Raw genomic sequence first — 12,857 nt, forward strand, 5'->3', positions numbered from 1 at the left:
CAGGGTCAGAGAGCACGTACACGCACATGAAAAAAAAAAGGGGGGAAATAATACCCCCTTCGCTTCGGAAATAAGCCGCGGACCTAGAATCTCAACCTTGGGATGCCACCGTTGAAAATTTACTAGTGTTACATGTTAGTAAAATTTATTTTACAATTTTGGAGGGGTGCCCATGGCGTCCCATAGACCCCCCTGTCCGGAGAAATGGATAAAGTTAGATGTATGTATGACTAAAATACGTCTAGATAAATCTTTCTTGGACGACAAGTCCGGAGTAGCACTACTCTGCATTGTAGATGGATTGGGCGGGTCGAGATTAAGGGAGCGTTCGGAATCCCTCCACTCCCGAGTCAGCTCGCGGAGCCGGCGGAGCTGCAGGCTGAGAAGGTGGAGCTGGGATATACGCGCTCCGCAGATCCGCGGAGCTGGCGGAAGGCCGAACAGGCCCTAAGTACTGGAAAAGAACGATTCCAGCTCCTAATTACCACTAGGTAGTTGGACCCTGTTTTTTCCTGCAATGAAAAAAAGAGTTGGAACCTGTTTTCTTCGGTCAGAACTTGGAACTTGGGACATTTTACAAACTTGCTGAGGTGAGGAAGCACAAGCACAACCGCACCACTAGGTAGTTGGAACTTGGAACGTAAGTTTGTAGAGTACCACAAATTACCAGTAAAAAAATCACAGTGCCAGACAGTCCGTACGCAGGGCGCGTATACATACATATATTTTCACGGCCCTTGGCAAACCGAAGAAGCGATTAGCAGCCAACGGGAATCTCGCACGTGCCGCGCATGTGTCCCGTACGTCCATGCATGCGTCCATACCGCGCGGTGAAAGTACTTACCATGCAGTAGTAACAACCTGCTAGAGTACCAGTAAAAAAAAGGGTACAAACACAATGCGTTGAATCTTCTCTCTCTCTTTCTTCCTTGTAGACTAGAGTGAGCCCTGCATGGCAGTGGTGCATTGCATGGCCGACGACGGACGGCGACGGCGACGGCGACGGCGATGGCGATGGCGACGGCGATGGCGACGGGTGAGGCCCAGCTGCTAGATTAAGCGAACATTTGGTCTACTGATTGGCTTGACTGAATCGGGCGAGCATGAGCGAGGGGACCATGCTAGCTAACATTATCGCCATGCCATGCCTGAATCCCACCAACAAATTGACAAGCTCCCTCTCACTCACTCTCACTCACTTGCGTTGCGTCCCATCCCCCACCTAATTGTACTCTCCCCATCATCATCACCACCCAGCAGATCGACGACCGGCGTCCACTAATAAGACTAGCACAATCATTGGCCCGCCGGCCGACGAGCGAGCCCCTGAGCTCCTGATTGATTCAATCTCTGCGTGCGCGCGTGCGTGAGCCTCGTCCGTCCGGTCAATTGACCGCCCTCCGCCAACCGGATTTCAACCGCAAACAACAAACTGTTGGTACCGGTACAAGGATCAGCAATTAATCAACGCAAAGGTGAAAGAATGGAACGACATGGATCAATCTTGCTTTGCTTCAACGGCCTCCCTCACTCGAAATCAAAACATCAGCTGGTGCTAGGACAAATTTGATTGAAATGAAGCTAGCTGCACAAATTTAAGTCTCCGTGGTACTAGGAAAAACAGAGCGAAATGGAGCTCCTGAGCTAGCTAGCTAGTAATGGTGGCTGATTGTGACGGGACTGCTAGCTAGGTGGATTACCTTGGTGCTGGTGGTGGCGCTCATGGCTGATGTACTGTACATGCCCAAATCACAGTGGGGAAAAACATCAAGAAAGTAATTAAGCAAGCAGCAAGAAGAAGAAGAAGAAGCTAAGAAGATTATATAGGCTGAGAATGGATGGAGAGCTCGGCTAGGCCAGCCAAGAAAGGGGGAAGGAAATGTACGTAGCTACAGCAGCGGTAGAAGAGCAGAAGCAAACGGTTGAAAGAATGTGGCGGCCGGCCTGCCGGAGGTGGCCGGCAGGTCCTAGTAGTCGCGCCAGCAGACGAGCATGGAGACGCAGCGGCGGACGATGTAGAAGCGCGCGCGGTGCTCCTTGACCGCCTCCACGCACTTCTTGGACAGCCGCCGCCGGGAGTCGGCCTCCTCCTTCTTCTGCTGCTCCGACGACGAGCTCCCGCCCCCGCTCCCGCTGGCGCCGGCGCCGTCCCGGGTGGCGGTGACGCTGGCCGAGTAGCTCCGGCTCAGCCCCCCGCTGGTGCCGGCGCTGGTGCTGGCCCCGGACGCGTCGCCGTAGTAGTAGTTCCGGCCCGATCTGCTCCGCCCCTTCTTGGACAGCTTCCACTTGTCGTCCCCCTCCATGCTTCCAACCCAGATCAGCCCTGCCGCCGCCGCCGGCGACTGAAACGTAAATGCAGGTGGGTCGGTGGCGGTGGAGATGGATGGGGATGGACGGATGGAGTGGACAGTGCGCGTGGAATGAGCAGAGCGAGGGATAGAAGAAGAAATGGAGCGAGCGAGCGGGCGGGCGAGCGAGTGAATCAATGAATGGTGTGCTAGCTGCAGAGCGGAGCAGGGAGTGAGGGAGTGGGAGCGAGTGGGAATGGGGCCGCCCTGTCTCCTCCCCCTCCTCAGCTCAGCTGGCTTCTCCTCGCCTCGCTCCCAAACAAATGAAACCCGACCCCAACCCCAACCTTTCGACGGATGGAAGACAACTCGTCCCTCCCAGCCAGGCACCAGCTACCACCGCACCACTCTCACTCTCACACTCACTGTGCTTGGCCTCTACCGCCATGAAAACGCAAGCGCAGCGCTCCCAGCAGCAGAGTACATTCCGTCTGTGACCGACCGACCGATCGATCAACGGTGGTGGCGGAAGCGGAATCCTGTGGCCCGTCGGATCCACCCGCCCTGCCATCTCGAGATGGAAGAAAAGCCGCCGCAGAAGCCTATGCTACGCGGCTCTAAAAATTCTGTTGGTACCTACACTACACTGTCTCCTCCCGACTTCACTGCACGCACAACCACGCACGCAGCAACTGCTGGAGTATAGTGGTAGCGTACTACCACTACTACTACCACACGCAGTACAAATAAAATTTAAAGGTGGTAGGAGTGGCGCCAGACTTACTGCGATCACTGTGCATAACCTCTGCATCACGCCACATGATCGCGCGCAAAGCTGCCGGCCACGCCCGCCCCGCCCCGCCCCGCCCCGCCCGCCACCGTCAAATCAAATCACCCCATGTTAGCCGTTGCACGGCGTCCGTCCCGTCGGTCGGCAAGCCAACCTTTTGAATATTTCAATTTTCTCCTGGCGGTGGCCAGTGGATGCCGCTGTCAGTAACTCTCGCGTTTTTACCTTCACCGGAACCGAAAGTGACTTTGGGACGGGTCGTCGGTTTTGTGGCTCGAAGCAGCACACGAGGCCTCCTCTCACCTTTCTTTCTTTCTTCCTCGGGAGGCATTTTGCATGGCGGGTTAATTAGGGTTACCGGGGGATGCTAGATATGGCTAAACATGCAACGTGGATGGGTGGGTGTGGGTGTACTCCATTATCGGCGGCGGGCGCTCCTAATCCTAGGCTCCTACTACCTGATGATCCATGTCCGTATGAATTATGGAGAGATGAAGAGGACGGTTCTACTGCCGCTAGTGCAAGTGCTGGGGTCGCTAATCATCGGCTAACCCAACTGTTCCTGTGCTAAAGCTGGTATGCTAAGTAAAGGTGACTTGACCAGACTGGGTTATGTGTGGGGGCCTGGCAAGCACTCAGGTGGTATACTTGCGCATTGATTATCAGATTTCAAATCCTCAAGCAGTCTTTTTTTTTTTGAGACAACTGGGTGAGGAGAGAGGCGAGAATATCAGCAACGGTGTCCTCCACCCGTTTGGGCCAATCGGAAATATCGTAAGGAAGAAATGATTCACACAGCTGGCTGGGATCAGTAACTAATACTAGTACTAATGTAGTAATACATAATAATTTAATTAATATTGATGTATATAACCAACTAATATATGAATAATCTTTTTTTTTTGATAAAAGAGAGCTTGCCTGTCCAATTTCATATAAAGAAATCAATCATTCATAGACTCCAGGACTTACAACGCAACAGGGGGGCAATCTGACGATGATAAGTCGGTGAAGGGATCCATCCCTCCCCCCTCCCACATACCATCCTGTCAGGATTGGTGAACCCTAACGCCAAGCAACGCTAAGAAAACCCAACATAACTAGTCTTCGAGTTACTACTAGCTATTACGTAACTGGAATAGAGTCATAACCATCAAGGCCAGAAGTTCAGATCGCAAACCAAAAGGGACATAAAGGAGAAAAACAGAAGAGCTAAAAGGCAGCACAGAGAAGATGAGCATCAGCGTAGCTTGATCTTCAAGAGCCTCCAAGTCTTGGAACTCCAGTCGCCCATCCACGCGTCGCCTTGAAGAACTCCGTGGCCACCCGCTCAACTTGATTTACGCCCTCCTTCATGCGATCTATTCTTTCTTGGTTTTTCTGCAACACACACCATTCATGTAAGTTCTTAATAATCAGATTTACAGGAACACAGGGATCAGTAACCCTGTGATTATCAAAGACTATTATGTTTCTCAGTTTCCACATCGTCCAAAGCATTGCCGAAATACTAACGGTCATGAGGTTCTTATCATTCTTCTCAAATTTAGATAGCCACCTGCCAAATATGTCATTAACTTTATCTGGAACATCATGTATATTAAAGGAGCATTTCATAACCATCCATAGCATTTTGGCCACCGAACAATGTACAAATAGATGTTCAATGTCTTCCTCTCTCCCGCAAAAGGAGCATTGTGTATCTCCCTGCCATCCTCTTTTCTTCAAGTTTTGTTTGGTAAGAATACTTTTCCTCAGTAGTAGCCATATAAAAACTTTAACCCTAGGGGGCATTTTCACTTTCCATAGAAATTTGTATGGGTATTGCATTCCATTTTGAATCATGTATCTATAGCATGTTTTGACAGTGTATTTTCCATCCCCAGATAAGGTCCATTTAATCTTGTCTTGGGCTTTATCAAGTATCACACTCTCACATGCATCTTTTATATACTCCCATAGCATCAAAGATTCTCCACAAAGAGATCTTCTAAAGCTAACTTTATCAAGTCCTTTTTTCAAAACACAGGCCACTGATTTCTCTTTATCAAAGCAAATATTATAAATGCGTGGATAACTGTCTTTTAGAGCTTTGTGGCCAATCCACCAATCTTCCCAGAATCTAGTATTTTCCCCATTACCAATTTCAAATTTACATAAGGAGAAGAAAAAGTTTTTGTGTTTCAGCATTTCCCCCCAAAATTGAGAGTCCCCCTTTTTTCTTTTTCACACTTGTAAGGCAATTCTCTTTAACATATTTTTTCTTTAGGATCCCCTGCCACATTGATACGTCTCCAACGTATCTATGATTTTTTTATTGTTCCATGCTATTATATTATCTGTTTTGGATGTTAATGGGATTTATTTTACACTTTTATATTATTTTTGGGACTAACCTATTAACCCAAGGCCCAGTGCAAATTGCTGTTTTTTTTGCCTATTTCAGTGTTTCGCAGAAAAGGAATATCAAACGGAATCCAAACGAAATGAAACCGTCGGGAACGTGATTTTTGGAACAAACGTGATCCAGAGGACTTGGAGTGGACGTCAAGAAACGAACGAGGAGTCCACGAGGCAGGGGGCGCGCCTACCCCCTGGGCTCGCCCTCCCCCCTCGTGGGCCCTTCTTGGCTCAATCGACCTACTTCTTCCTCCTATATATACTCATATACCCTGAAAACATCCAGGAGCACCACGAAAACCTATTTTCACCATTGCAACCTTCTATACCCAAGAGATCCCATCTTGGGGCCTTTTCCGGAGCTCCGCCGGAGGGGGCATCAATCACGGAGGGCTTCTACATCAACTCCATGGCCCCTCCATGATGTATGAGTAGTTTACTTCAGACCTTCGGGTCCATAGTTATTAGCTAGATGGCTTCTTCTCTCTCTTTGAATCTCAATACAAAGTTCTCCTCGATCTTCTTGGAGATCTATTTGATGTAACTCTTTTTGCGGTGTGTTTGTCGAGAACAGATGAATTGTGGGTTTATGATCAAGTCTATCTATGAACAATATTTGATTCTTCTCTGAAATCTTTTATGTATGATTGGTTATCTTTGCAAGTCTCTCGAATTATCAGTTTGGTTTGGCCTACTAGATTGATCTTTCTTGCAATGGGAGAAGTGCTTAGCTTTGGGTTCAATCTTGCGGTGCTCGATCCCAGTGACAGAAAGGGAAATGACACGTATTGCATTGTTGCCATCAAGGATAAAAATATGATGTTTATATCATATTGCTTGAGTTTATCCCTCTACATCATGTCATCTTACCTAATGCGTTACTCTGTTCTTATGAACTTAATACTCTAGATGCATGCTGGATAGCGGTCGATGTGTGGAGTAATAGTAGTAGATGCAGGTAGGAGTCGGTCTACTTGTCACGGACGTGATGCCTATATACATGATCATGCCTAGATATTCTCACAATTATTCGTTTTTCTATCAATTGCTCAACAATAATTTGTTCACCCATCGTAATACTTATCCTATCTTGAGAGAAGCCACTAGTGAAACATATGGCCCTCGGGTCTATCTTTTATCATATAAGTTTTCAATCTATTTTATTTTGCAATCTTTACTTTAAATCTTTATCATAAAAATACCAAAAATATTATCTTATCATCTCTATCAGATCTCACTCTCGTAAGTGACCGTGAAGGGATTGACAACCCCTTTATCGCGTTGGTTGCGAGGTTCTTATTTGTTTGTGTAGGTACGAGGGACTTGCGTGTGGCCTACTACTGGATTGATACCTTGGTTCTCAAAAACCGAGGGAAATACTTACGCTACTTTGATGCATCACCCTTTCCTATTCAAGGGAAAACCAACGCAATGCTCAAGAGGTAGCACACATCCCTTCTGTGTTATAAATTCTCCACCACCATTTACACAACAGAGCTTTATTCATAAGAGCTAAATTATGAATACCTAGACCACCCATATCTTTTGGTTTACATACCTCTCCCCATTTCACCAAGTGATATTTTTTCTTATCATTACTTCCCTTCCACAGTAGTCTAGCCTTGAAAAAGTTCATCCTATTTTCAACTCCCGCTGGTAACCCATAGAATGACATCATAAAATATGGAATCCCAGTCAATGAGGATTGAATAAGGGTCAGTCTACCAGCACCAGCTAATAGCCTTCCTTGCCAAGTCCCACATTTTCCTTAAATTTTATTTTCCGAAGGTTTCCAATCCTTATTCCTAATTCTTTTCTTATTATTTGGGAGGCCTAAATATTTCATTGGTAGTTCACCCACAGGGCATGTGAAAATTCTAGAGTATTACTGTTTTTTATCTTCAGCTGCCCCAAATAAGATAATCTCACTTTTGTGAAAATTAATTTTCAAACCAGACATTTGCTCAAACAGACATAGTATGTATTTTAAATTGCAGGCACTTTCATAATCATCTTGCGGAAGAAAAATAGTGCCATCTGCATACTGTAGTATGTTAATTCCCCCTCTACTTTATCAGCCCGCAAACCTTTGATCAACCCCACTTTTCGTGCATTATCCATCAGGATAGCTAGAGCATCAACTGCTAGATTAAACATTAGGGGGGGATAAAGAATCCCCCTGTCGCAGCCCTTTATGGGTCTGAAAATAAGGTCCATAATTTTCATTGACCTTAACACACACACTACCACCCCTAATAGTACTCATCACCCAATCTATCCATTTATCAGGGAAGCCATTCCCTTTTAGCATTTGCATCACAAAAGGCCATTTGATTTTGTCATATGCTTTTTCAAAATCTACTTTCAGCAACAGAGCGCTCTCTTTTTTAACATGCACACTATTAAGTGCTTTATGCAAAACTAGAACCCCATCCATGATATATCTAACGTTAACAAAGGCTGTCTATATTGGAGAAATGATAGAGCCAGCCACAAGATTATGTCTGTTCATCAAGACTTTGGCAAAAAAAAATTGAAACTAACATTTAACAAGCAGATAGGCCTAAACTTCTGAATTTGATTAGCTTCCTTGGTTTTTGGTATCAAGGTAATGATGCCATAATTCAACCTTTTAATATCAAGTGTCCCATTATACAGATCATCAAATATATGTTTGAGGTCATCTTTAATCAGGTCCCAGAAGTGTTGATAAAATTCAGCAGTAAACCCATCCGGTCCTAGGGATTTATTATGTGCCATCTGAAAGACAGCAACCTTAATTTCATCTATATGAATAATATAATTTAAAACGAGGTGTTTTTGTATAACTTGCCAAAGCAAGCATGTGATCTAAGCACAAATAAACAAAAGAAACATAAAAAAGGAAAAGCTCCCACTAATGTCGTGTCTTAAAGTACTCATTGAAGAAGAACTTCAGGCCATCATCCAAGCAACATCTATCTACACCATCAAGAAGTTGAACCATCCCTAACTCACGTGTATTCACCAATCTCCAATGAAAGGACGAACCATGTGTCGAAACAAAAAAGTCCTAAAAAATAGAAATTCTACGATTCAGCAGAAAAAGGGACAAGAAAAATTGATCTCCAAGGACGCCACCGGTAAAAGTGTCTCCACCAAAAGGTAGGAACTAATTGGGGGCAGGGGTGAGGACGCTCGGGTGGCTGGTCATCGCAGAAGGAGGGGGCAAAAGATTTGTCATTCAAGTCATCAGAAATTTCATAAATTAGTTCTACCAAATTTAAAATTAAAATTCTTCGCGTGGGCCTGATAACCCATTTACCCGCATAGCCGCACCATGCCTCAGCCTATGAATAAAGTACTAAGCATGTCACGTTCAATTTGTAGCTTCTGGTTTAATCTACTACTATGTAAGTATTGTTAATGAATCAACACGGTATTCGATTCTTTAAATATCCGCTTCTATTGGTAAGAGTGTTAAATGAACTCCCCCTAAACCATGTCCAGAACTAATTTCCATCTATCTAGCCACATAATAACTTTGACAGATAAAGTCACTGTACTCAACTATACTCAACAATACTGACCATCAATCCATTATTAAATATAGAGGCAAAAATAGTGAGGTAAATAAGTTAGAAAACTAAAAAGGAAATTGAGAATTGCTGTAAGGCTAAGTGAATAAACTTCACTAGACGATGTAGGCACGCCAGTAGAAGAGGATGATTTATATCGAACTTTTATATTTTTGAGCTTACTTTTATTGTACTATAATCTTAACAAGGATGTTTTTTACTTACTTTGATACCATAGTACTGCATGATAATGTTGCCAAATATAAATTATAGTGTTTTTATACATTTGTATTATAACTCACCAAAAATATTGTTTTTCCAAATTTAAACTGTGTATGATGTAACAAAAGTCCCCTTTAATCAATTTTTGGCAATTGCATAAATTATATAGTGTACATATGTCGTATGTATATGCGTGTGTTCATGTATATTTAATGTCATTAAATATCATCGTAAATATATCTAAGGCATATAGTATAATAAATATCTTAATAGTGGTTTCTAGTTTATTGTAAGAAAATAATATTTATACAAACTCTAGAGCATAACTTCAATCATTAGTAGGTGTGTGTTTTCTTCGTATTTGCACTGAAATAAAATTATTTATAGTAACTAATCCGAACATAGAAATATTCAGCCTTGTGCTCTAGTAAACTCAAGGCGATTAGGGTTGCTAGCCTCCTGTCGGCGTAGCGCAGGTATAACTCGTCTCATGTGGCCTTAGGCCATGGATACATGGTAGATCTCAGCCCTTGTAGGCGGGAGGGCTCCAACTCATTTTAGGTGTCTTTTTGTGTTTGTTTAGGGTTTGTGTTCTACTCAGGAAGGCAAGGCAAGGCGGCTCTCAAAAGATGGAATAAAGTTGTCCCCGCCTAGCCATTGTACCAGCGGTGCATCTAGCCTCATTAGAGGGCGCCTGAAGGTGTGTCTTCGGCGGATCTCGTGGGATTTGGTCGGCGTTCGTCTTTTGGTGGAACCGCTTGAATCCGTTCTTGATTTATTTGCATCCATATGTCTACAAGTCAGATCCTTCCGATCTACGCTTTTCTTCATCAGCGGCGGTTGCTACCCTCGTACGCTGGTCCTAAGAAGAAAGTTTCTCTGATCCAACGATTGGGGGGATGGTGGTGGTGGTGATGACGGCGACGTGCCTCAGGCTCGCTTCAATGATTGTAGTCATCGATGTGTGGTCTATAGACTTGGATGTATTTTTACTTTCTCATGTTCTTTGTACTACCTCGATAGTTGATGAATAGATCGAAGTTTTTCTCAAAAAAAACCTAGATCTTGCAGGTTTCTCTAATACAAAATTGTTCAAAAATAAATTAAACATAGAAATCTTGTTAACATTTAGTGGCAGAGCCAGCTAACTCTTGGAGCTGGGGCAATATCTAAGTACAACCAAGTTCATTAGCTTTTGCCCTCAAAAACTTCTAAGTGAACTAAAATTTTCTGCTAGAGCTCTAATGGGATGCACGGTAGGAGCCCGAGCAGCTACCCTGGCTTGCCTAGTGTTGCCTATACATTGATTTCATTACGACCTATACTACGTCCATCATAGAGGCCCATAGCCTAACTAGACTCACCAGCGTCAGCCAGATTTGTTTGTGCATATGCAATATATTGTCATTGTATTGATCTAAACATGGGAAGCATACGAATAACAGATCTAGATGTGTGCACACGGGACACATAGTTTACTTAGTTTCTGACCCTCGGGGGAGGTAGTACTCAACTTCCTTCTCATAATGGATTGTATTGTTTGTCCTCACCGTACACTAATTATAAGCATGGAGAGAATTTTTCAAGGTTCAAGGCTTTATGGTGCTTGCCTATTAAGGTTGTGAGGTATCAATCCGAGGAACCCTACCCAGACGGGATTAGGCGGTTACATGAGCCTGAGCCAGCTTACATACGAAATACCTAGCCAGCTTCAACTAAATATACTGAACTAGACAATATACATGTCTTGTACTACAAGTTGATGGTGTGTGATACTCCTCAAATGTATCACAACTTTTGATTGTTTAATGTTATTATATTATAAATTCCTAATACTTTCTACACCATTTTATGTCATTTTTCTGGACTGACCTATTAATTCCGTGCTCAAGTGCCAGTTCCTATTTTTTTGCATGTTTTTATATTTCAGGAAATCAATATCTGGGAAGGTCAGAATGCCATGTCGATTTAATATGATTTTTTAGGAAACAGAGGGCCCGTGAAGCTTCGGAGGAGTGCAAAAGGAGGCAAGATGAGCCCACCCGCACCTGGTGCGGCCAGGGCCTAGGGCGCACTGCTAGGGGTGTGGGGCCCACCTCTACTGCGTTTCATCCATTTCACCGCCATAAATTTCTATAAATACTAAAACCCTTCTCCATATTTTTATAAGATTTTTTTCGTCGCCGCAAGTTCCTTTTTTGAAGATCCAGTCTGGAGGCCTGTTCCGGAGCTCTGGTGGAGAGGGAATCCATCTACCAAGGCTTCTTCAACCTTGCTGCCTCCATGACTGTGTGCGATAGTTCCGTCAGAACCTTAGGGTCCATAGTAGTAGCTAGATGAGTCTCTCTCTTTTTGGATCTTAAATAACATGTTCTCGTGAGCTGCCTCACATGATTGAGATCAATCTGATGTAATTGGTGGTGTGTTTGTTGGGACATGATGGTTTGTCACTTTATGAATCAGATTATTCACTGTACTCAATTGAATCTTTTGAGGTTTTCTTGTTCTATAATTAAATAGTTGTGCATGCTCTCCGATCTATCTAGCTTCTTTGGCCAAGATGGGTTTTCTCCAGAGGGGGTCATGCTTTGTAGTGGGTTCTATCTTGCGGTGATCTATATCCGAGTGACAGAAAGGGACAAGACACGTAGTTGTATTGTTGCCCCTAAGGGTAAAATGACTTTGTCTCGTCATATTGATTGATGTTTTACTGTCTGCATTATGTCATCATGCTTATTGCAATGATCTGTTTCTTGTAAACTTAATACTTCGGGATGCATACTTGATAACGGGTTTGAGCAGAGCTTTAGTAGTAGATGCAGTTGGAGTAACAGTCCACTTACCACGGACACAGTGCCTATTTCGGTGAATAGTCATAAATATTGCAATATTAACAATGAATATTCATAGTCATAAATATTGCAATATTAATCGGTGTCCAACTATAATTTTCTTACCTTGCCACATGCTTGTATGATTTTTGAGAGATGTCACTAGTGAATATATGGCCCCTGGGTCTATTCTTCTTTGCTAAAAACAAATACATTCTCAATCTTCTGCTGAAAGGATCGATATGGTAGACTAGAGGGGGGGGGGTGAATAGGCAAGTACTAAATTTTAACTCTTTTAAACAAATTAGGGTTAGCAACAAAATAGGTTGTCTATATATGCAACTAGGTGGACAACCTATATAATGAGCTCAACAACAACAAAGCCAACAAGCAAATGATACTCTCTCTGTTTCTTTTTAGTTTGCATGTAAACGTTGTTCATAGTCAAACCCTAGGTTATCACCCCTAGAGCGGTGGTTGCGCCAGAAATGCTGGTCGAGCAGTATGACCACTTGGCACAAAAACCACCGCCACAGGTAGGATTTGAGGATCTCTCTCCTCGAAGGGAAGGATGTATAGTGGGTGCAAAAGAATGTGTACGTGCATTGATTCACCCAGTACCTTCCGATGCGGATTTCCTCTTAATAGTACGGATATCCTACAACCAAAGAAATAAACGCATCGGAAACACCGTCTTTGATCTTTTCTGTTTGGAGGGAACACCTAACCGTCTTGTGCCAAACAAAGTTCACCTGAGTAGCTGGGGCAC

At 43.9% G+C, this 12,857-nt stretch overlaps 1 protein-coding gene across 1 annotated transcript; it reads right to left on the bottom strand.

Annotated features, from left to right (window-relative positions):
• Positions 1–1,553: 1,553 nt before the first annotated feature.
• On the bottom strand, positions 1,554–7,046 carry LOC123057359 (uncharacterized). Its single transcript, XM_044480378.1, has 4 exons — positions 7,037–7,046; positions 4,594–4,661; positions 4,360–4,458; positions 1,554–2,681 (listed from the first exon to the last, which is right to left on the bottom strand). The coding sequence occupies exons 1-4, from the start codon at positions 7,044–7,046 to the stop codon at positions 1,968–1,970; spliced, it is 891 nt and encodes a 296-aa protein (XP_044336313.1). The 3' UTR covers positions 1,554–1,967.
• Between the last annotated feature and the right edge of the window lie 5,811 nt (positions 7,047–12,857).

This window comes from Triticum aestivum, chromosome 3A, assembly GCF_018294505.1.
Source record: "Triticum aestivum cultivar Chinese Spring chromosome 3A, IWGSC CS RefSeq v2.1, whole genome shotgun sequence".
Classification (NCBI taxonomy): domain Eukaryota; kingdom Viridiplantae; phylum Streptophyta; class Magnoliopsida; order Poales; family Poaceae; genus Triticum; species Triticum aestivum.

Coding starts and splice junctions, on each gene's coding strand:
- LOC123057359 (XM_044480378.1), bottom strand. Junction 4,459..4,593: donor ATGATAAGAACCTCATGACC/GTTAGTATTTCG, acceptor TGTGTGTTGCAG/AAAAACCAAGAAAGAATAGA. Junction 2,682..4,359: donor CGCGTGGATGGGCGACTGGA/GTTCCAAGACTT, acceptor GTGCGGTGGTAG/CTGGTGCCTGGCTGGGAGGG.